General features: G+C 40.5%; 1 protein-coding gene across 5 annotated transcripts in view; it reads left to right on the forward strand.

Moving 5' to 3' along the window:
• The window catches only part of SSH2 (slingshot protein phosphatase 2), a 294,781-nt gene that overhangs the window by 120,946 nt on the left and 148,301 nt on the right, over nt 1-25,534 (forward strand). For all 5 annotated transcript variants that reach the window (XR_008375703.1, XM_053570907.1, XM_053570906.1 and 2 more), the window contains one exon: nt 12,950-12,993. Coding sequence is in view for 4 of the 5 variants with exons in the window: in XM_053570907.1 (XP_053426882.1) it covers nt 12,950-12,993 (44 nt within the window). In the remaining variant the exon portion in view is untranslated. The remainder of the gene's footprint in view (nt 1-12,949; nt 12,994-25,534) is intronic.

The raw sequence follows: 25,534 nt of genomic DNA on the forward strand, positions 1-25,534 counted from the left end.
TATCTAAATGCTTTGTGTATGTTTGAAGGCACTGAAAATGGTCTTTAAACAACTGATGAGCCAGGTGCAGTAGCTCACACCTGTAATTCTAGCACTTTGGGAGGATGAAGCAGGTGGATTGCCTGAGCACAGGAGCTGGAGACCAGCCTCACTAAGGAAGAGTGAGACCTGTCTCTACTAAAAATAGGAAAACTAGGTGTTGTGGGAGGCTGAGGCACGAAGATCACCTGAGCCCAAGAGTTTGAGGTTGCTATGAGCTATGACACCACTGGCACTCTACCCAGGGCGACAGAGTAAGACTTTGTGTAAAAAAAAACAAAAACAAAAAACACACACACAACTGATAACGTTTTCTCGATACTTTCTGCAACTCAGCCACAGTGAGCTTTGACTTGTCTGCCCTCTAGTGGTCATCTGTGGTTAAATTAACCAGTGTTTTCTGGCTTTAGGAATTGAAGTACCTAATTTTTCTCGATGGACTTTCCAAATTCTAGCCTGTTTCCTTAAAGAATTTTTGTTGCCACCAACAACATATTTATAATTGTATTAAATTTTGTAATATTCTGATAAATACATTCCTTACCTACTGTACAAAATCAGGTTCACACCTCTGTACCCTGCAATTTATCTTTGCAGCTTACCTCAAGGCAAGCCCAGAGTTTCAACTCATCTAGTCAGCTCACTGCCACTCCATGGCGTCATATATATTTCTGTTGTTCTTTCCTTTTGCTCTTGTCCTAAAAGCCCCATCAGTCTCTGTGCCTTTTCAAGACTGGACTCAAAGCCCAGTTATTCCTGTGAACACTACCACAATAATATCTGAATTCCTTTGACAGGTACTTCCTGTGCCATACATTTACACTGTTATTTATTTATTTATTTATTTGAGACAGAGCCTCGAGCTGTCATCCTGGGCAGAATGCTGTGGCATCACAGCTTACAGCAACCTCCAACTCCTGGGCTCAAGCAAGTCTCCCACCTCTGCCTCCTAAGTAGCTGGGACTACAGGCGCCCGCCACAATGCCCGGCTATTTTTTGGTTGCAGCCGTCATTGTTGTTGGCAGGCCTGGGCTGGATTTGAAACTGCCAGCTCAGGTGTATGTGGCTGGCGCCTTAGCCACTGTTATTTTTTTGATCAACACTTCAAATATGACAACTTTACCTCTTCAGACAGATGAACTCCTTGAGAATGATAATGTCTTATAATATTCTGTGTCCCCTATGGACTCTAGCAGCTCTCAGTGAATATAGTGATTATTTGCCCTCCAAAAATAAGACAGTATTCTGCCTCTTTTTCCCTACTGATAACTGAAAAGCTAATTGTGTGCATTTAAATAGGACAGCAGCAATGTGTTTTCCCTAATGAAAACTGTCTTAACAGTGTACTTACATCTTAAATATTCTAATGTTTTTGGTCAGAGTTAACTATATTTCTTTACTCTTCAGTTTGAAAATGATTTAGAAAGTTTGATAAAAATCATGCTGTTAGTTTAGGAACATTTGCTAAGTAACCAATGTTGCTTCGTTACCACTCTATATGTGTTCTTTGTACTTATTTCTGGATAATGTTTTAGATTTGGTTAGTCCCGGGCATTGTGGCTCATACCTGTAACCCTAGCACTCTGGGAGGCCAAAGTAGGTAGACTGCCTGAGCTCACAGGTTCAAGACCAGTCTGAGCAAGAATGAGACACCGTCTCTAAAAAATAGCTGGGCATTGGCTTGGTGCCTGTAGCTCAGAGGCTAGGGCGCTGGCCATATACCCCAGGGCTGGCGGGTTCGAATCAGGCCTGGGCCTGGCAAACAACAATGACAACAACAACAAAATAGCCAGGTGTTGTGGTGAATGCCTGTAGTCCCAGCTACTTGGGAGGCTGAGGCAAGAAAATCACTTAAGCTCAAACCTCAAGAGTTTGAGGTAGGTTTCTGTGAGCTGTGACATCATGCCATTCTCTACCAAGGGCGACATAGACTCTGTCTCAAAAAAGAAAAATAAGTAAATAAAAATAAAAAAATAAAAATAGATTTGGTTAGTCCTAATCTAATTATTTATATCTATATCTATAGACAGAATATTTAACGTTAAGAGAAACAAAATAGACTTTATTTAGTGTCCCACAGATGTTATCAGTACCTTTTATTATTTAAATTTCTTATGGTGGCATAGTAATCATGTGTAGGAGAGGACTGTTAAAACCAGAAGCCAGGCTAAACGACAAATAGCGGAATAGATGATATAGGCAAAAGGGGTATATAGGATGAAGCTAACCTCAGAGTTAAGAATTTTATTTTTTATTTTTATTTATTTGGGGTTTTTTTGAGACAGAGTCTCAAACTGTCACCCTGGGTATAGTGCTATAATGTCACAGCTCACAGCAACTTCAAACTCTTAGGCTTAGGTGATTCTCTTGCCTCAGCCCCCCAAGTAGCTGGGACCACAGGTGCCTGCCACAATGCCCAGCTATTTTTTTGTTGTTGCAGTTGTCATTGTTGTTTTAGCTGACCCGGGCCAGGTTCAAACCTGCCAGCCTCAATTTATGTGGCCGACACCCTATACGCTGAGCTATGGGCACCGCCAGTTAAGAATTTTATTTATTTTTATTTATTTATTTATTTTAGAGACAGAGTCTCACTTTTGTCACCCTCAGTAGAGTGCCATAGCGGCACAGCTCACAGCAACCTCCAGCTCTTGGGCTTAGGCAATTCTCTTGCTTGAGCCTCCCAAGTAGCTGGGACTACAGGCGCTCCCCACAACACCCGGCTTTTTTTGTTGTTGCAGTTTGGCCGGGCCGGGTTTTGAGCCCACCACCCTCGGTATATGGGGCCAGCACCCTACCCATTTAGCTACAGGTGCCGCCCAGTTAAGAATTTTAAATAAGTTTAGAGGACCGAAAAGTTACGACTATAGGTAGAGGAGGAGATATTCAAAATATTTATCAGTATGGCATAGCCATCAACCAATCAGAAAAGGTAGAAGCAAGACCTGGAAGCCCTCTGCTGCGCTAGGCATTAACCTGATTGTCGCTGAATTATGAGGCATTCAGAGAGGCTCTAAGCAGCCACTGTTTACTATTGATATGAAAATATTTCATTATTTTGATAATTAGTACAGCTATATCACAATGTCCAGGCTGAACATAAAACCAAATGTCCATATTGAGGGCTTAGGCTACAATGAGAGAAATGGACCAAATGTGGGTCATCAGAGAGTGGAAATTGGAATTTTACTTGTGTAGAAGGAAGCAGAGTCTGGACAAGGAGATAACTCCAAGACAGAGTCTTAGGTTCAGGCCTCTTTTAATGTAACTGGAGCATTCCTTTAATGCAAGAGGAGCAATTCATTCTGGCAGAAAGTATATTTGACTTTTCCAGATAGAATCCTGACTCTGCTGCTTACTCTTAGGTTACTTTGAGCCAATTATCTCACTTCCATAAAGGGTTTCATCAGCTAAAAAAATAAGGCTCTAATCATACTTAAATGGCATTCCTCCCAGAGTTTCAAACAAGATAATAATCAGGACAAGATTTTTCTTGACTTTCTTGGTTCTGGAGAACCACACAGTGGCACAGTGATAGTGTCTTCTTACTATCTTATGATGGGTGCTGCATGCTTTCTGCCCATATGTAAGTACTCATGCTGAATTGAAAAACCAGGTATATATCTAATAATGTAATGGAGGTGATGCATATGATATTGTGAAATTAGCCTAAAGTTTATTTCTAGTTTTGCCATGTACTGGTTATGATATTTTGGACTATATATTTTTTATTTTATTTTTTCTGAGACAGAGTCTCATTATGTCACCCTTGGTAGAGTGTCTTGGTGCCGCAGCTCACAGCAACCCCCAACTCTTGGACTTAAGCGATTCTCTTGCCTTGGCCTCCCAAGTAGCTGGGACTACAGGTGCCTGCCAAAACGCCCAGCTTTTTTTTGTTGTTGTTATTGTCATCGTTAGCCCTGGCCAGGTTTGAACCCGCCAGTCCCGATGTATGTGGCTGGCATCCTAGCCTCTGAGCTATAGGCGCTGAGCCTGGACTATATTTTTCAATTCATCTAATTTCTATTAAGCATCTCCTATAATCCTGGAACTATGCAACTATTTTAAACTATACAGTTTAAAAGGGAAATAATAGATCTTTGAGTTTCCATAATCACACTGGTTTTCTCAATACCTAGCACAGTTATCTTGAGAGGGTAGAGGATATTTGGTACTCTCAGCTTTTTGATGTTGTTTTTCCAAATCTTTAATATTTTCAATGTTTAAGATTTTTAAAGATTTTTCAACTTTTCAACTTTAACTGTTTATCATTTACTAAGCTTTTTAAATGTGCAGATTCCTGGACCCCACAACCTGTGGTGTGCTGGTAAATATTTAAAAACCTGTTCTTGGGCTAGGGCTTATTTGTACCATTTGGTGATTTCATTGATAAACACTCTCACCATGGCTAATTTCAAGCTACCAAGGTGAGTCTCAGAAGATTCCTAAAAATCTTAACAATTATGAAATCTAATAATCTGGTCAGCTCCAATACACCTTTGGTCCCAGCTCAGAGCTAAAGAATAAGAACCTATAGGCAGGCATGAGCCTGGTTTTGAAAGGGAGCCAGAGGTAAGTGACTTACGTTTTCATATTATATACCACAGGTTTAGAACACGACATAACTTGTTGCCTTTTAAAACAAAGCAATTGGATTTCTAGTGATAGAAAAGACGATAGAACAACTCTGAAATTATCGCAAGTGGATGAGTTAAAAAATTGCACACATTAAATAATTTTTTGCTTATGGCCTGCCTGGGTGGTAGTTCATAAATAATTTTTTAAGTAGAATAAGGATTATGAACAAAAAACACCCAGTGACAGATCCATACCCAAAGCTGAGGTTTTCTGTAGGACATTGACTAGACTGTGATGTCTCTTAAATGAGCTATTGACTAAAGACTTTTTCTTCTTTATAATCAAAGCTATTTCAGCAAAATTCTAAACAGCTTGCTTTTTCATTACTAAGGAAGTAGCTCATTGACCTTCCCAGTTGTAATTCACACACATTTGTATCTTCAAGGAGTTTGTGAGAAGTAGTGAGTGACTCACAGACGTTTTCTATTGCTTGAAATAACTGGCAAGAAAGTTTGTTTATTTAGGGTTTCTTGAACCCTGTCATACATACCTCAGAGCTTGGTGTGACTTTGATTTCAATTGTAAGTACTTCATAATACCTTGGCTTTCTTATTTTAATGCATGCTTTATCTCTATAAAAATGATTAAGTTGAATTTCTGTTTTGATTTCTTATCCTAGCCAATATTAAGATTAAACTTTGTTGGCTCGGCGCCTGTGGCTCAAGCGGCTAAGGCGCCAACATACACCTGAGCTGTTGGGTTCGAATCCAGCCCAAGCCCACCAAACAACAGTGATGGCTGCAACCAAAAAATAGCAGGGCGTTGTGGTGGGCACCTGTAGTCCCAGCTACTTGGGAGGCAGAGGCAGGAGAATTGCTTGAGCCCAGGAGTTGGAGGTTGCTGTGAGCTTTGATGCCACGACACTCTACCCAGGGCAACAGCTTGAGGCTCTGTCTCAAAAAAAAAAAAGATTAAACTTTCTTTTTTTAAATTAATTAATTTGAGACAGAGTCTCACTATGTTGCCCTCAGTAGAGTGCTGTGGCATCCCAACTCACAGCAATCTCAAACTCTTGGGCTTAATTGATTCTCTTGGCTCAGCCTCCTAAGTAGCTGAGACTATAGGCACCCGCCACAACAGCTGGCTGTCTTTTGGTTGTAGTTGTCACTGTTGTTTAGCAGACCTGGGCTGGATTCGAACCTGCCAGCTCTGGTGTATGCGACTGGCATCCTAGCCACTGTGCTACAGACGCCAAGCCTATTTATTTATTTATTGAGACAGTCTCATTTTGCTGCCCCTGGTAGAGTCCTATGGCATCATAGCTCACAACAACCTCAGACTCTTGGGCTCAAGTGATTCTCTTGCCTCAGCCACTGTAGCTGGGTGGGACTACAGGCGCCTGCCACAATGCCCAGCTATTTTTAGAGGCGGGGTCTTGCTCTGGCTCAGGCTGGTTTTGAACCTGTGAGCTCAGGGATGCACCCCCCTCAGACTGCTAGGGTTACAGGCATAAGCCACCCATCCTAGCTTTAGGATTAAACTTTAAACCAAGCCATATAATGTATCAGAATTGCTGATTTGATAGTGACTGAGCCTCTTCCAAACCAGCTTCTTGGGCAGTACGAGGCTCAGATTATTCACTCTGGTTCTGGACCGTACTTCATATCTGTACTACTACATTTACAGTCCTCTCTTGTCCTCAGCTTCCATTATCCCTACGGCCTTTGGTGTACTTCACACTGACCTGAGAGTCAGCTTCTTTACTTTCTTGGATATCTCTATGTCCCTAGCCTTTATAAGCTTATCTGCATTTACTATCATTAACTATGATTTTTCTGACTTGTTCATTTTGCCTACATATTCAATTATCTAGTCATTGGGGTTGGTAGAGTTGATTAAAGATGCCTACAAATTCTTTGCTACTTCTCTAATTCCTATCCCCTAGAATCTGGGTTGGCCTTTATCTTCTATACCCTAATATATTGCATAGTATGGCAGAAGTGATACCATGCCATCTCTGAGTCTAGCATTTAGGAGGACTAGCCCTTTTGGACCCCTGAGCCATCATACAAGACCAACCCTCAGGACATCATGCTTTGAGGAGGCCCAAGATAGCACATTTAGGCACTCGAGCTGACATTTCCCCTTGAGCCCAACTTTACAACCATCCAGGCTAAGACATCAGACATGTGAATGGAACTTTTAGGACTCTCCGTGCCAGCCCATCTGCTATCTTAAATACCATCCTAGTAGCACTGAGTGACCTCTAGTAATATCATTTAGAACTGAAGAATCACTCAGCTAAGCACTGCTTGAATTTCTGACCCACAAAATCATGAACTATAATGAAGCAGTAGTTTATTATAAAGCAATGGATAACCCAAACAGCTAGTGACATTCCCATCTTTTGTCTCTGTTTCAAAGAGAGGATCTAAGCCTTCTCTTATATATAGCCAAGTGGAAGGCATGGTGCCCTTACCTCCAGCTGAAGCTGTGTGTCTTACAGCTGCTTTTTTTCAAAAGCCAGGAACATGGCATTATCTTTTCTGGTTTCAAAGCTCATAGCCCCTCTTAAAAAGACTGCTAGATTCCTTTTTCCTATCTGATAGATCTCTCCCACACTTAAGTTTATTTCCAAGAGCTGCATTGGATAGTGATATTTAGTTAGTGAGTAATTCACAATCATCTTTTCTGATTATAAGACTGTTACCTTAGAATTCCTACCATTATAGACTCATAATAGCAATATTACTTGATAAACTTAACCCCCAATACCTGTACCTTTGCTCCAGCAATCCACAGATGCTCCTTGTTCCCCAAATTTACCAGATTCTTTCTCATTCCTTTGCCTTTTTTTCCTTTTACTAGCCTTTAAATTAACTTGTGTGAAGCATTTCCAACTTCATAGTTAATCACTCTTTTCTTTGTTGTTTCTATAACATTTTATATATTCCTCTTCAAGACCCTAAATGACATATTATAATTTCTGCTTTATATAACTGTCTCCCCCACTACAATGTAAACTATACAAGGGTAAGGATAGCTCTGCTTACTTTTTAATTCCTAGTGCCTAGTACTTAAAACATAATAGATAATCAGCGAATATTGAATGAATGAATTGAGAGCAAATGAATGATTCTGTCTTCTTAACCAAAGGGAAAGCATAAGGTACTTCTTCCAGATCTTAGCCACAGGCCAGCTCCTGGGCAACAAATACTATTCTTTTAACCTGCTAAGAAAATGCACACCTAGTTAGTGCCAAATGTTCACATGGCATCAGTTAGCTGCTCTGATCACATGTTCATTTGACACTTTATCATATGTCACAGGGCATTGTGCTAAACACAGAGATGCAAAGGGAAATGAGACATGGTTCTTGACCTTAAGAAGATTACAGTCTAATGAAAGGAGATAAAACAAAGTACCCAGTTGTAACTGAGTAAGTGCCACAAGGATGATGCCTAATAACTGTCAGTTTTGGAGGAAGACAGCATCAGTCAGGTAATAAAGAAATGTCATGAACTATTAGCATTTGAAGTCAGCTTTGAAGTCTGGGAAGAATATAGGTGAGGGAAGTGGGAGTTCCTAAATTGATACAAGAGCATGGACAAAGGAAGTCAGTGGGTACTGTTGGAGAGTGATAAACGACTCCACTTGGAGTGGAGCAAATGGAAAGTGTAAAGAATCTACAATGATAAGATTTAGGAAATTATTGCTTAACACTCTATTTAGCTTATTGATTTTCAAGACTGGCAGCACTTCTTTCCTCCCCCACCCCTGTCCTACCTACTCAGGAAATGTGATTTGAGTGCTTATATTTTTTTTCTCCAAACATCTTTTACTTAGTGACCTACTTTTTTCTCAGACACTTAAGAAGATTAATAAGAATGTATTAATCCAGCCAGGTGTGGTGGCTTACATCTGTAATCCTAGCACTCTGGGAGGCTGAGTTGGGAGGATCCCATGAACTCAAGTTTGAGACCAGCCTGAGCAAGAGCAAGACCCATCTCTACTGAAAATAGAAAAAAATCAGCAGGGTTTTATAGCAGGAGCCTGTAGTCTAAGCAAGTTGAGGCTGAGGCAGGAGATCACTTGAACCAGGAGCTTGAGGTTGCTGTGAGCTAGGCTGATACCACAGACCACAGAGTGAGACTCTGTCTCAAAAAAAAAAAAAAAAAAAGGACCATCACAGCCCAAAAGCTGCTACCACTAATGAATTGAAAGCTTCTTAAGAACAGAGCACTGACGCCGGGTGTGGTGGCTTACTCCTTTAATCCTAGCACTCTGGGAGACGAAGGCGGGTAGATTGCTTGAGCTTATGAGTTTGTGACCAGCCTGAGCAAGAGTGAGATGCCTTCTGTATTAAAAATAGAAAAACTGAGGCAAGAGGATTGCTTGAGCCCGAGTTGGAGGTTGCTGTGAGCTATGATGCCACAGCATTCTACCCAGGGCAACAGCTTGAGACTCTGTCTCAAAAAAAACAAAACAACAACAACAAAAAAAAAAACAGAGCACTGGGCCACCAGTCCCTTTAGCGTTGCTACCACTAACCACAGATCTGAGCCAGGTGGGTCTGACTAGCTCTTACCCACAAGCAACACCTCTAACTTAGAGAATAAACTGAGCATCCCAATATAATTCATACTGTCAAGAAGACCACAGGAATGGGAGACAAAAAGGATTTCAAAGACCGTCATCTCACCTTGTCAAGAAGACAGGGAATCAGCTGACACACATAATAAACCACCACTACAGCACACAGGTAACTAGCAATATTGAAAACCATCACACTACGGACATCTATAATGAAGATATCCATCCAGAACCTAGATCTTCATCAAGGTACCCACAAGCAAAACAAAGGTCCTTACAAGCATACCCTTAACAGTGAGTGGGAGAAAAGTTCCATATAAACAAAAGAAAAACTAAAACCAAGAAATACAGCTGATGTAGATGAGAAGGAAACAGCACAAGACTTCCAGAAGTATGAAAAATCAGAGTGAAAGGACCCTCCCACAAAGGAGCATACCAGCTCTCTAGCAATGTATCCCAACCAAAATGAAAATACTGAAATGACAGATAAAGAATTCTAAAGATGAATTATGAGAAAGCTCAGTGAGAGCCAAGAGAAAATGGAAAACCAACTTAAAGAAACCAGAAAACTAATTCAGGAAATGAATGGAAAAGTTTACTGAAGAGATACAACAAAACTGGAAATATCATAGCTTCCTGATTAGAAAATATATTACAAAGCTGTAGTAATTAACAGAGCATGGTAGTCACATAAAAAAGACATATAGCCAGGCTCACGCCTGTAATCCTAGAATTTTAGGAGGCTGAGGCAGATGGATTACCTGAGCTCAGGAGTTCAAGACCAGCCTGAGCAAGAGTGAGACCCTAAATAATAGGGGTACCTGTAGTCCTAGCTACTTGTGAGACTGAGGAAAGAGAATTGTTTGAACCCAAGAGTTTGAGGTGGCTATGAGCTAAGATGCCTTGGCATTCTACCAAGTGAGACTCTGTCTCACAAACAAACAAACCCAGATAGATAGACTAATGGAACAAAAGAAAGATTCCAGAAATAGCTCATGTCTATAAAGTCAACTAGTCTTTGCCAAGGGTGGTAAGAAAACACTATAGGAAAAGGATAGTCTTTTCAGTAAATGGTATTGACAAAACTGAATGTCCACATGTGAAAGAATTAAACTGGACTCTTGTCTTGCACTATATATAGAAATCAACTAAAAATGTGTTAAAGACTTAAACCTAAGACCTGAAATTGTAAAACAGCTAGAAGAAAATACAGGGAAAAGTTTCTTGACATTGGCCTTGGCAATAACTTCTTAAATATGACACCAAAAGCAAAATAAATGAGTGAAATTACATCAAATTAAGAAGCTTTTGCACAGGAAAGGAAACAGTCAACAAAATTAAAAGAAAGTGTACAGAATAGGATAAAATGCTTGGAAACCATATGAAGGTACAGTATAAATTAAAAGGTTAATAGTCAAAATATATAAGGAACTCCTAGAATTCAATAACAAAAACTAATAACTTGATTTAAAAATAGGCAAACTGAATAGACATTTCTCCAAAGAAGACATGCAGATGGGAAACAGGTATACGAAAAAGTGCTTCACATCACTAATCATCACTAATCATTACTAATCATCAGGGAAATACAAATCAAAACCACAAGGTGTTACTTCATACCTGTGCAGCATTATTAAAAAAACAAAATATGCTCAGTGCCTGTAGCTCAGCGGCTAAGGCGCTGGCCACATACAACTGGGGCTGGCAGGTTCAAACCTGGCCTGGGCCCCCTAAACAACAATGACAACTACAACAAAAAAACAGCTGGGCGTTGTGGTGGGCGCCTGTAGTCCCAGCTACTTGGGAGGCTGAGGCAAGAGAATCACTTAAGCCCAAGAGTTTGAGGTTGTTGTGAGCTGTGACTCCATGGCACTCTACCGAGGGCAACATAGTGAGACTGTCTCAAAAAAACCAAAACAAAAATACGCTGTCAAGGATATGGTAAAAGGTAACTCTTGTATACTGTTGGTGGAAAGTAAATTAGTGCAGCTACTATGGTAAACAATATGGAGGTGCCTCAAAAAATTAGAACTACACATATAATCCCTATTATATTATTATGCTATTGATATATAAATCCCACTTGGGGGTATATATCCCAAGGAATCAAAATCAGAATCTCAAAGAGATACCTGCACTCCCATTTTCACTGCAGGATTATTTAGAATATCCAAGACATAGAAATAACCTAAATGCTCACAGATGGATAATTTGATGAAGAAAATATGGTACAAGGCCGAGTGTGGTGGCTCATGCCTCTAATCCTAGCAATCTGGGAGGCTGAGGCAGGTGGATTGTTTAAGCTCACGAGTTTGAGACCAGCCTGAGCAAAATCGAGACCCTATCTCTACTAAAAATAGAAAAACTGAGGCAAGAGGATTGCTTGAGCCTGAGTTGGAGATTGCTGTGAGCTATGATGCCACGGCACTCTACCCAGGGTGACAGTTTGAGACTCTGTCTCAAAAAAAAGAAAAGAAAATATGGTACATATAGACACTGGAATATTATTCAGCCTTCTAAAAGTAGAAAAATTATGTCATTTATGAAGATATGGCTGAACCTGGGGACATTATGCTTAATGAAATAAGTCAAGCATAGAAGAACAAATACTACATGATACCATTTATATGATGAATCTAAAATAGTCTAATTCACAGATGCAGAATGTGGATTAGTGTTTGCCCGGAGCTAGAGAAAGGAGAAAATGGAAAAGTATTACTCAAAGGATACAAAGTTTTGGTTAAACAAGATAATAACTCCTAGAGATCTGTACAACATAGTGCCTACAGTTACCAATATTACGTTGTCACTTGGTACCTGTAGCTCAGTGGTTAAGGCACCAGCCACATACACCAGGGCTGGTGGGTTCAAACCCAGCCCAGGCCTGCTAAACAAAAAAATAACCAGGCATTGTGGCAGGCTCCTATAGTCCCAGCTACTTGGGAGGCTGAGGCAAGAGAATCGCTTAAGCCCAAGAGTTTGAGGTTGCTGTGAGGTGTGACGCCACAGCACTCTACCAAGGGCAACATAGTGAGACTCTGTCTCACAAAATATCATATACTTAAACTTTTGCTGAGAGGGTAAACATTATGTTAAATGTTATTATCAAATAATAAAAATAATAAGAACAAGAGGGTGGAGGGAAACTTTTAGAGATGATGAATAAGTTTATGTCATAGATTGTGGTGATTGCTTTATGAGTGTATACTTATCTTCAAGCTCATCAAGTTGTACACAGTAAATATGCAACATCAAAAATAAATAAATAATGCATTAATCTTTCAATAAATAGTTCCTGAACATCCTAAAATTAAATGCATATCTAGGGTTTCATACCATATTGTTTCTAGGTCAAATTTTTCTTGAGAACATAAAAAAGTAATTATACTCTCTGAATAAAAGCTACTGGGGCGGGTCAGTGAGTAGGGCGCCAGCCCCATATACTGAGGGCGGTGGGTTCGAACCCAACCCCAGCCAAACTGCAATAAAAAAATAGCCAGGAGTTTGTAGTGGGCACCTGTAGTCCCAGCTACTTGGGAGGGTGAGGCAAGAGAATCGGCTAAGCCCAAGAGTGGGAGGTTGCTGTGAGCTATAATGCCATGGCACTCTACCGAGGGCAACAAAGTGAGAATCTGTCTCTAAAAAAATGAAAAATAAAAAAGCTTAGTAAAATTGCATTGGTAATATTGTAATATGAGACCTCAGGTTTTAAATTTTTCCCCCCATTTTTCTGTCTATACAGGAGGCAGACAGTGGGGAAGAGGAATGCCGATCACAGCCTAGGAGGTACGTTTGTTCATTATATACTATAGCATTTCTGTAGTTATTGATTTCTTCTTTAATTATTTGTCAGTCTTGTCAGATTGGTTTATCCTGGTTTTCTAAGATACTTCACTGGTATCTCAAAAATGGGACTGCTTGGCTGGACACAGTGGCTCACGCCTATAATCCCAGCACACTGGGAGGACGAGGTGGTGGATTGCCTAAGCTCACAGGTTGAGATCAGCCTGAGCAAGAGCGAGACCCCATCTCTAAAAATAGGGGTGTTGTGGTGGGCACCTGTAGTCCTAGCTTCTCGGGAGGTTGAGGCAAGAAAATAGCTTGACCCCAAGAGTCAGACGTTACTGTGAGCTATGACGCCATTGTACTCCACCGAGGGTGGCAAAGTGAGAGTCTGTCTCAAAAAAACCCCAAAAAAGCCAAAAATGGGATTGCTTTAAGAATACAGTTAACTAAAAAAAAAAAAAAAAAAAAAAAATACAGTTAACTGACTCATGAAGATTTTAAATGGTAGATTGCTTTAAAACAAATGAGGCAGAGGGGACGGGTGTGGTGGTTTACACTTGTAATCCTAGCACTCTGGGAAGCCAAGGTGGATGGATTACCTGAGCTCACGGGTTCAAGACTAGCCTGAGCCAGAAGAAGACCTCATCTCTAAAAAACCAGGCATTATGGCGGGGGTCTATAGTCCCAGTTACTTGGGAGGCTGAGGCAAGAGAATCTCTTAAGCCCAAAAGTTTGAAGTTGCTGTGAGCTATGATGGGATAGTACTCTATTGAGGGTGACAAAGTGAGACTCTATCTCAAAAATATATAATAAAAATAAAAAAATGAGGAAGGGCTAATTTTGGCTCAGTTTTTACCCAAGTCTTTAAGGAACTATCTTGGATAATAGCGGCGCCTGTGGCTCAGCGGGTAAGGCGCCGGTCCCATATGCCGAGGGTGGCGGGTTCAAACCCAGCCCCGGCCAAACTGCAACAAAAAAAAAAATAGCCGGGCGTTGTGGCGGGCGCCTGTAGTCCCAGCTACTAGGGAGGCTGAGGCAGGAGAATCGCCTAAGCCCAGGAGTTGGAGGTTTCTGTGAGCTGTGTGACGCCACGGCACTCTACTGAGGGCAATAAAGTGAAACTCTGTCTCTACAAAAAAAGAAAAAAAAAAAAAAAAAAGTAATTTTTTTTATCTTTTAGGGAAATTTCAACCCAAGAACATTTTAGCCTTGCATTCTGTGCTTATGTTTGTCATTCATTTTGATAGATTTTGGCAATTCTTACAGATTGGAAAATACTTCACTTCGATTAAGGAATATCAACCCAATCCTTTAAAATACAATGAAACTCTTTTTCCCCGCCTCTCCTGGAATAGTGGGTATGTTACAAGGGTACCAGTACCCGCTGCCATTAAAGTTATGAGAGAACTCTAGGTAGTATAAAATAACATTTATCTCCTTTATTTTTATTTATTTATTTAAGACAGAGTCTCAAGCTGTCGCCCTGGGTCGAGTGCTATGGCGTCATAGCTCACAGCAACCTCCAACTCAGGCTCAAGCGATCCTCTTGCCTTAGTTTTTATTTTTCTTGCAGTTTTTATGGCCGGGGCTGGGTTTGAACCTACTACCTCCGACATATGGGGCTGCTTTGAGCCACAAGCGCTGCCCTTGCCTTAGTTTTTCTATTTTTAGCAGAGACAGGGTCTTGATTTTGCTCAGGATGGTCTCGAACTTGTCTGCCTCAGCCTCCTAGAGTGCTAGGATTATAGGCAGCTTGAGCCCAAGAGTTTGAGGTTGATACAAGCTGTGACTAGCAGTGAGGGCGACATAATGAGTCTGTGCTCAAAAAAAAGAAAGAAAAGAAACAATGTATTCTTATGACATTAGCCCCTTTTTGTGATATTTTGTCTTTCTCCGGTTAGGCATAAAAAGAGATAACATGGTTACAAAAAATCAGATTGTGTATTATTTGGCAAAAAAAAAAAAAAAAGGATAAAATTCAATGCCAGTATTTCTTTTGCATATTTATGAACTCAGATTTCTTTCTTGTATGATGACCCACTTTGTTGACTGTGGAACAGCCAGGAATATAATTATAAAACAATTTAAAATACCAGCATTCAACCATTTTGACCTATAAAAAATTGTCTCATAGGGGTCAATCTAATAAAATTCTAAAACAATAAACAAAAATCAACAAAGGAAATATTCTACTGAAATACATGTTTACAATCTCAAGACACCCTTTTTTCTTTCTTTTTTTTTTTTGTAGAGACAGAGTCTCACTGTACCACCCTCGGGTAGAGTGCCGTGGCGTCACACGGCTCACAGCAATCTCCAGCTCTTGGGCTTACGTGATTCTCTTGCCTCAGCCTCCCGAGCAGCTGGGACTACAGGCGCCCGCCACGACGCCCGGCTATTTTTTTGTTGCAGTTTGGCCAGGGCTGGGTTTGAACCCGCCACCCTCGGCATATGAGGCCGGCGCCCTGCTCACTGAGCCACAGGCACCGCCCCTTTTTTCTTTTTTGAGATGGAGTCTCACTGTCTTGCCAAGGCTGGTCTTAAATTCCTAGGCTCAAGTGATCCTCCCACCTCCATCTCCTGAGTAGCTGGAACTACATGCCCATACCACCATGCCCACCTCTCGAGATACCTTTTTTTTTTTTTTTTTTGTAGAGACAGAGTCTCACTTTATGGCCCTCGGTAGAGTGCCGTGGCCTCACACAGCTCACAGCAACCTCCAGCTCCTGGGTTTAAGTGATTCTCTTGCCTCAGCCTCCCAAGTAGCTGGGACTACAGGTGCCCGCCACAGCACCCGGCTATTTTTTTGTTGCAGTTTGGCCGGGGCTGGGTTTGAACCCGCCACCCTCGGCACATGGGGCCGGCACCCTACTCACTGAGCCACAGGCGCCGCCCTCGAGATACCTTTTTTAAGGTGAATAGTTAGGAAATAAAACAAAGTATTTTGGGATTTTTTTTTTTTTTTTTTTGAGACAGTCTTAAGTTGTCACCCTGGGTACAGTGCCATGGCATTACAGCTCACAGCAACTCAAAGTCTTGGGCTCAAGTGAGCCTCTTGCCTCACCCTCCCAAGTAGCTGAGACTACAGGCGCCCACCACAACGCCCGGCTATTTTGTTGTTGTTGTTGTCATTGTTGTGTGGTAGGTTTGGGGTGGATTAGAACCCACCATCTCTGGTGTATGTGGCTGGCACCCTAGCAGCTGAGCTGCAGGCGTGGAGCCATATTTTAGGATCTTAATTCAGAAAATAAGTATTTTAAAATTCCTGTGTGTACCAACTCCAAGCTAAGATATGTTTTTCTCTCAATTCAAGCAATATATAAACATTTTATAACATTTACAATTTTATAAATTTTACATTTTATAAATTTAAATTATATAAATTATTTACATTTATAAATGTAAATTATACATTTTATAAATTTTTATATTTCAAATTACTCAAAAAAATGAAGAAATTATTTTTCATGTTTTTCAAACACAGCAATGAAAACAAAATTTTCAAACAAGGGAAGGGAGAGAGAACAATGTGGACCAGAGGAGTCTCAGAAAACCTTGGAAGAGCAGGGTCTTGATCAATCAAGGGATTTAGATAGGAGGACAGAAGAAAAGAATAATTACATTTCAAACACAGGAGGGTGGGGAGAATGGATAGACATCCTTAGAAGTCTAGAAGTAAGTGGTAAGGTGTTTTTTTTTTTGTTTTGTTTTGTAAAGACAGAGTTTCTCTTTATCACCCTTGGTAGAGTGCCGTGGCGTCACACTGCTCACAGCAACCTCCAACTCCTGGGCTTAGGTGATTCTCTTGGCTCAGCCTCCCAAGTAGCTGGGACTACAGGCGCCTGCCACAACGCCCGGCTATTTTTTTGTTGCAGTTTGGCCAGGGCCGGGTTTGAACCCGCCACCCTCAGTATATGGGGCCGGCGCCCTGCCCACTGAGCCACAGGCGCCGCTCAGTGGTAAGGTGTTTTAAGGACAGTAACATATTTTAGAGGCATTTTTACTTAATATATTTGTGTGTAGAAGAATAACATCACTGCTAGAGAAAGAATTTAGCAATGTTATATATTGATAGCATGAGAAGAGGCAGGACTATCTGGAAATTTCTTTTTTTCTTTTCTTTTTTTTTTTTGAGACAGTCTGTCTCTGGGTAGAGTGCTGTAGTATCATGGCTCATAGCAAACTCAAACTCCTGGGCTCAAGTGATCCTCTTGCCTCATCCTCCGGTAGCTGGGACTACAGGCACTAACTATGACACCTGCCTAGTTTTTCTATTTTTAGTAGAGATAGGGTCTCACTCTTGCTCAGGCTGGTGTCAAACTCCTCAGCTCAAGCAGTTCACCCACCTTAGCCTCCCAGAGAGTTAGGAGTATAGGTGTGAACTACCTGGTCCAGCCTATCCAAGAAGCTCTTGAAATAATTCAAAGAGCAGCAGGAGCATAGGAACTGTATCTTGAAATCTACAGCAGTTATCATGTAGTTAGCACTCAGTAAATGTTCCTGCCTGAATGAATGCAAATAGAAAAATGTTGATATCTTTACCAGAAATAATACAGTTGAGAAAGAGAACTTGTGTCAGAAGACATATGAATAGTTTGCCTTTGGATGTGTGAAATAACAGCAATACTCAGGTAAAGACAGATAAAAGAAAACAGAATCAGGGGATGTCTTTGCAAAAGTGAGAGTTTCATATTGGCATTAATTTGTACCATTTATGGCCAAATCTTTCCTTCAGATTTCTGTCTCTGGCACCTCATTCAGGTTTTCTTTATCTTGCATTGGGTCTGTTCGTTTGTTGATTTATTTTTTGACACCCTTGGTAGAGTGCCGTGGTGTCACAGCTTACAGCAACCTCAAACTCTTGGACTTAAATGATCCTCTTGCCTCAGCCTCCCAAGTAGTGGGGACTGCAGGCGCCCACCACAACACCTCGCTAATTTTTTTTGCAGTTTTTGGCCAGGGCTGGGTTTGAACCCACCACCCCTGGTATATTGGGCCAGTGCCTTACTCCCTGAGCCACAGGCGCCGCCCCACCCCGCTAGTTTTCTGAGAGGAGGTCTCACTCTTGCTTAGGTTGCTCTCAAACCTGTTAGCTTAGGGCAATCTACCCATCTGGGCCTCCCAAGTACTGGGATTACAGGTGTGAGCCACCACGCCTGGCTCTGGTCTGTTTATTTTTTACCTTTGGGATATGAGTTCATCTTTACTTAATTCAAGCCTATTTGAGAAAGTAATTTTTCTGTGGATTTCAATATCATGACAATAACTCAGGGCCACAGTCTGTGCTGTGCCCTCCAGCCTGGCATTTGCTTCTGGAAAGTTTTCTGTATTGAGATGTTTCCTTCATCAGCTGACAACATAGTATTTTAGGAAAGTTTAAAATTTCTACAAGTATTTTCTTCACTAAAATGAGTTCTCTGAGAGTGTCTTATTTTAAAAACAAATCCTTTTTTATGAAAAAAAGTATTTACTACATTGCCCTCCTTCCAGCTGTGCAAAGAGAACAGATGTACTTCTGCCTCAGTATCTATCTGTTCTAGTTAAAGAATATGTGTGTATTAATTTAGAGGATATGAGTATTGTACTTAAATTTAAAAAGAGGGACAGGATGGGAAAAAGGAAAGCCCAATTTAAATATGAGCTGATAATTTAATCCACATCTTTTTTATCTTTAAAAAAATTTAAAACAATCTCATGTTTACAGAGAAGTTACAAATATAATACAAGGAACTTTTTTTCTGAGCCATTTGGTAGTAAGATGTTCCATCACTTCACTTCTCTGTTTTAAGAAACAGAGTGGTGATATGACCATTTCAGGAAGAAGCTGAATATTTATTGCACTTTTTTTTGTTTTTAAATAAGCTAATAGTAGCTCAGTGCCCATAGTACAATGGTTACGGCATGAGCCACATACACCAAGGCTGGCAGGTTCGAGCCCAGCCCGGGCCAGCTAAACAACAATGACAACTGCAACAAAAAAGAGCCAGGCATTGTGGCTGGCACCTGTAGTCCCAGCTACTTGGGAGACTGAGGCAAGAGAATCACTTAAGTCCAAGAGTTTGAGGTTGCTGTGAGCTATGAAGCTATGGCACTCTACTGAGGGAAACATAATGAGACTCTGTCTCAAAAAATAAATAAAAATAAATAAATAAGCTAAAAGGTTATTATTTAGATAAGCAATAATAAGACTAGTTAATGCAAATAGAAGTAATTACTAGTAGAACTAATTAAACAAACAGTATGGGAAAAATATAATTTTTTCAATATTTACCACTCTATTTTTTTTAAGTTTAATATACACATATCCATATTGTATACCCATGAACAATTAGAGAATTAAAGTTAACATGACAAGACAGTATATTAAATGAATAGAAATAATTCTTCAGAATACATAGTATTTTTACACGGAAAACTTCTAGTTATTATTGAAAATGTAAAAAAGACACATGTCTGTATATATTGCAAAATTATTATTAATGATTCTTTTTTAATTAGGTATTTCTTCTGTTATAACTCGAGTTATTGTGTTTCTAGGGATATCAGTATACCACATAGCAAATTCAGTTTGCTCTGGGGGTTCAGAAGGATTGTAGTGAACAGCTGACCCACTAAGGGGGCGTACATATCTGATATCGAGTGTTATAAATGCAAGTACTTTCAGGCTTTCCTATAATAAGAGTAAACCAATAACACAATTTTGACAGTTTGTCTAGTTTGGGTTACCTTTTGGATACATTTTTCACAACCTTCATCATGTCTTTTTTTTTTTTCTGAGAGAGAGTCTCATTTGTTGCCCTTGGTAGAGTGACCTGGCATTATAGCTCATAGCAACCTCAAGCTCTTGGGCAAAGCGATTCTCTTGTCTCAGCCTCCCAAGTAGCTGGGACTATAGGTGCCCACCAAAACAACCTGCTATTTTTTAGAGACGGGGGATCTCACTCTTGCTCAGGTTGGTCTTGAACCTTGTGAGCTCAGCAATCCACCTGCCTCGGCCTCCCAGGGAGCGAGGATTACAGGTGTGAGCCACTGCTCCCAGCCTAGTTATTGTACTTGTAACAAGATATACATATATATACATATGTACACACACACACATATTTATGTAGAGAGAGGTTTTTTAATAAAAGTATAACTTTCTCGGTGGGATCACACCTGTGGTGCATCTTACAGGGATATTTGCGAAACTTGGTAGATGTAGAATGTAAAGGTTTTGGCACAGTAACTGAGATAACGCCAGAAAGGCTATGTTAACCACTGTGATAAAAATGTGTCAAATGGTCTATGAAGAGAGTGTATGATGCCCCATGATCATATCAATGTATACAGTTATGATTTAATAAAAAAAATAAAAGTATAACTTTGTATGTATTAAGAATTGGCACTAACTCGTCACATTGAAGCTCTACAACTTTTGCTTTAGGCCTTTCTGCAGCCTGACTGTGCCTCCCACCACGTGGTTTACTCTTCCTGTCCAGAATAGAGAACTAGCTGTTGTTTATAAATGTTTGGGTGTGGTCACAAGGGGGGTTGGGGAGTGAGCTGCCCTCTCATCCTCTTGAATTCTGATACTGTACACAGTATACCCTCTGGAATGGTAAGTGCACAACCTTTAAAGCTTCTTTTCCTAGCCACTTGACAGCAGTAAGAATTTTCATTTCAGTGAAATATTCTTTATTTTTCTCTGACAGAATTTTTACAAAGTGAAGTTAAACAGCATGTAATAAAACTAAAATGTTGAATATTAGTATTATTTGTAGAATAATTTTGGTCTTCAGAGAAGATAGTCAAAATGTTTGCCATTATTTTCACTAGGTGCTTAGAAAATAAGAGTTCTGAAAAACAGGGCGGCGCCTGTGGCTCAGTCAGTAGGGCTCCGGCCCCATATACCGAGGGTGGCGGGTTCAAGCCCGGCCCCGGCCAAACTGCAACCAAAAAAAAAAATGGCCGGGCGTTGTGGCCGGCGCCTGTGGTCCCAGCTACTCGGGAGGCTGAGCCAAGAGAATCGCTTAAGCCCAGGAGTTGGAGGTTGCTGTGAGCTGTGTGAGGCCACGGCACTCTACCGAGGGCCATGGGGCGAGACTCTGTCTCTACAAAAAAAAAAAAAAGAAAAACAAAAGAATTTCCTAGGTGTAAGTGAAATTTTACCCCAGAACTGCATCTGTTCTTTAAATATGATTAGATAAGAAATATATATGTATATATATTTTTTCTTTTTCATCATACTATGTAAAGCAAAGAATAGGACTACATTCCTTTTCTATCTTCATTATAATGTTATTTCTTTTTTTCTTTCTTTTTTTTTTGGAGACCGAGCCTCAAGCTGTTGCCCTGGGTAGAGCACTGTGGCATCACAGCTCACAGCAACCTCCAACTCCTGGGCTTAAGCGATTCTCTTGCCTTAACCTTCCAAGTAGCTGGACTACAGGAACCTGCTCCAATGCCCAGCTATTTTTTTTTTTTTTTTGGTTGTAGTTATCATTGTTGTTTGGCAGGCCCAGGCTGGATTCGAGCCCGCCAGCTCTGGTGTATGTGGCTGGCACCTTAGCCACTTGAGCTGCAGGCACTGAGCCTATAATATTATTTCTATGGATAAAATTCAATTCTGTTTTAGCCTTTCTATTTAGTTAGATAAAACTATGTAAGTCAGTTTTTTTTTAGAGGCTTTTTTTTTTAATCTCATGGCACACTTGAACCTATAGTTAAACTTCTGCAGCACTTGAATGATCTTCAAAAATTTTCACAGCACACCTAAGATCCTGTCACTAGTGTGCCATGGCACACTGGTTGAAAATAACTGCTTTAAATGTTAATTTTTTTTTTTGATATGTACAAAGGGGTCATCAAGGGAAGTCTGGACCTCCAACAGTGTAATAGAGGGTGTATCAGAGTTGTCCAGAGAGACAGAACCCATATGATGCAAGGAAGGAAGAGTGGATGGATGGAAGGATGGATGGATGGACAGATAGAAAGGATTTATTAGAGGAGTTAGCTCACATGATTATGGAAACTGAGAAGTCTCACAATAGGCCCTCAGAAAGCTGGAGACCCTGGGATAGCGTTCATGTGCTTCAGAACCAGGGAAGCTGTTGGTGTAATTCTCAGTCTGAGTCCAAAGGCTTCAGAACCCAGAGGCTGCTGGTGTAGGTCCTGGAGTCTCATGGCCACAGAACCTGGAGTGACAGATGATGTGCAAGGGCATGAGAGAAGAGTGTTCAGCTCCAGGAGAGGGAGAGAAAAATCTTTCTCTCCTTTTGTGTTCTACCTAGTCCCCTAGCCTGGATAGATTATACCTGCCTGCACCGAGATCAGACTTTCCCCACTCAGTTCACTGGCTCACATGCCAATCTCCTCTAGAAACACTCTCACAAACATACTCAAAAGTACTACTTTACCAGTTCTTTAGGTATTCCTTCATCCAGTTAGTTGACACTTAAAATTAACCATCACAGAGGGAAAGAACAAGCTGGGCACAGTGGCTCACGCCTATAATCCTAGTACTCTGGGAGGCTGAGGCTGGAGGATCATTTGAGCTCAAGAGTTCAAGACCAGGCTGAGCAAGACCAAGACCCTCTCTCCACTAAAAATAGAAAAATTAGCCAGGTGTTGTGGCAAGTGCCTATAGTCCCAGCTACTGGGGAGGCTGAGGCAAGGAGGATCACTTGAACCTGAAACTTGAGGTCACTGTGAACTAGGCTGATGCCAGGGTACTCTACTCTGGGGCAACAGAGTGTGACTTGGGCATGGTGGTATGTGCCTATGGTCTCAGCTACTCAGGAAGCCGAGCCGAACCACTTCAGCCCAGGAGTTTGAGGTTGCAGTGAGTTATATGACATCACTGCACTCCAGCTGCGGTGACAGAGTAAAACTCTGACTCAAAAAATAAAATAAAAGGCCATACATGATGGCTCATACCAGTAATCCTAGCACTCTGGGAGGCCAAGACAGGAGGATTGCTTGAGCTCAAGAGTTCAAGAGCAGCCTGTGCAAGAGTGAGACCCCTATCTCTACTAAAAAAATTGAAAAATTAGCTGGATGTTGTGGTAGGCACCTGTAGTTCCAGCTACTTGGGAGGCTAAGGCAAAGGGATCAATTGAGCCCCAGGGTTTGAGTTGCTGTGAGCTATAATGATGCTACAGCACTGAATTCAGCATGACAGAATGAGAGTCTGTCAAAAAATAAAAATAAAATAATAAAAAGTAAAATAAATACAACAAAAAGGAGTGGTTTTTGTTTTTGTTTTGGCCAGGGCTGGGTTTGAACCCACCACCTCTGGCATATGGGGCCAGCACCTTACCCCGTTGAGCTACAGGTGCCGCTAAAAAGGACCGTTCTTAAAAAAGAGAGAAAGAGCAATTAACTAAGTATAAGAAGATCTGATTTTACTTCTTTTTCACCACATACTATCCAAAGCCTCAATTTCATCATTTGTGAAATGAGAATAACACCTGCCCATCTATCCTATGGGGCTATTGTGAAATAAAATAGTTTATAGAAAATCTGTAACAAATATTAAGCACCAATTATCAAGGAAGCAGTGATATAATTGATAGTACTTTGCTATTTGTCTAAATTCTTTTCCATTTTAATTTCATAAACTCACAACCCAATTTCTATAAATTTGTGCTATGACTGACACCCCTTACATCATGTAGTATTAAGATCATGTACTGAAGAAAAACAAGAAGAAAAATTGTCAGCCTTTAGGTAACAATAAAGTATTATATGTAATATAAAGCTCTAGCTAATATTGAGTTAGAAATGGAAGCTTCCTTTCTCTGAGTCAGTAGGTCAAGTCCTGGGAAATTACCTAAGTAAAAGGTACTTGGTTTTTTCATTCAAAGAATATGTATTAAGCAAATAACTTGCATGTCTGACTCACTTCTATTCCACCATCCTGAGGCAGAAGGAATATATTAATAAACATAACTGACAGACTCTTCCAGTGTTATTCACTGGGAATTTCCCCAAACAAAAGCCATTTGGAGAAAGAAAAAAAGGACCTGTTATTGATTATCTAAACCCAGCCCTAAAACAGCTGTTCTGATGAAATAAATATCAGACAAAAGGAGGAAATTTGGAAACTATTTAAAACACATAACTGGTTATGAGCTACCTTTGCTTACAACAATCCTTACTCTTCAGTGGAAAAATTCTCACTTTCTCTAAAAGAACTCTCTCCTCTAAAAGAACTCTCTGCTTCCCTTTCACAGCATTTCTAATACTGTCACCATGCATTTCTTGTTTTTTCTTGCCTCTTACAACTATATAGGGCATGGACAATCTCTGTCTTGTTCACAATTGTATCCTTAAATTTTGGCACACAGGAGACATTCAGTAACTTTCTGCAGGGGGAAAGAATAAAGAACCATAATTTTCATCCATTTTCATGCTTTGGGAACAGATATTTAGCTTCTTTGAGGCCATTTCCTCAATTGTATTATAGAAACAAGAATATTCTACAGTTTTTCACAAATATTTGAGATGTAAAGGTGAAATACCTATCATAATAATAAGTACACAATAACTAATTACTGGGCGGCACCTGTGGCTCAGTGGATAGGGCGCCGGCCCCATATACCGAGGATGGCAGGTTTGAACCTGGCCCCAGCCAGCTAAAACAACAATGAGAATTGCAACAAAAAATAGCCGGGCATTGTGGCGGGCACCTGTAGTCTCAGCTACTTTGGAGGCTGAGGCAAGAGAATCACTTAAGCCTAAGAGTTGAAGGTTGCTGTGAACTGTGATGCCATGGCTCTCTACCGAGGGTGACAAAGTGAGACTCTGTCTCAAAAAAAAAAAAAAAAAAAAGAAAAGAAAGAAAAGAAAAAGAAAACTAATTACTATCATTACTATTATCCCTTCTAAAACCAGGACCAAAGTTTGTAATAAAAAAAAATAAATTTTTATAGCACATATATCAAAAATCTTCAAAATCACCTGCCTATTTAATTTTTTAAAAAGCCCTCTTTTTTAGGTTAAAATATATATCTGACAAACCAAGCCAATCTTGTTTTAACTATCTCTCTTCTTCTTCTTTTTTTTTATTGAGACAGACTCTCACTTTGTCAACCTCAGCAGAGTGCCGTGGCGTCATAGTTCACAGCAACCTGAAACTTTTGGGCTCAAGCGATCCTCTTGCCTTAGGTTTTTCTATTTTTAGTAGAGATAAGGTCTCAGTTTTGCTCAGGTTGGTCTCTAACCCATGAACTCAGGCAATCCACCTGCCTCGGCCTCCCAGAGTGCTAGGATTACTGCTGTGTACCACCACACCCAGCCAACTATCCCTCTTCTTAAGAATTAGAACCTGTAATCGATGAAATTACTTTTTTGTTTGTTTGTTTTTTAGACAGAGTCTCTCTATGTCACCTTCAGTAGAGTGCTGTGGCATCATAGCTCATAGCAATCTCTAACTCTTGCGGGTTTAAGCGATTCTTTTGCCTCAGTCTCCAGAATAGCTGGGTCTTCAGGTGCCCACCACAACGCCCTGCTGTTTTTTTGTTGCAGTTGTCATTGTTGTTTAGCTGTCGTTGTTTAGGAT

The sequence above is a fragment of the Nycticebus coucang genome, chromosome 18 (genome assembly GCF_027406575.1).
Source record: "Nycticebus coucang isolate mNycCou1 chromosome 18, mNycCou1.pri, whole genome shotgun sequence".
NCBI lineage: Eukaryota > Metazoa > Chordata > Mammalia > Primates > Lorisidae > Nycticebus > Nycticebus coucang.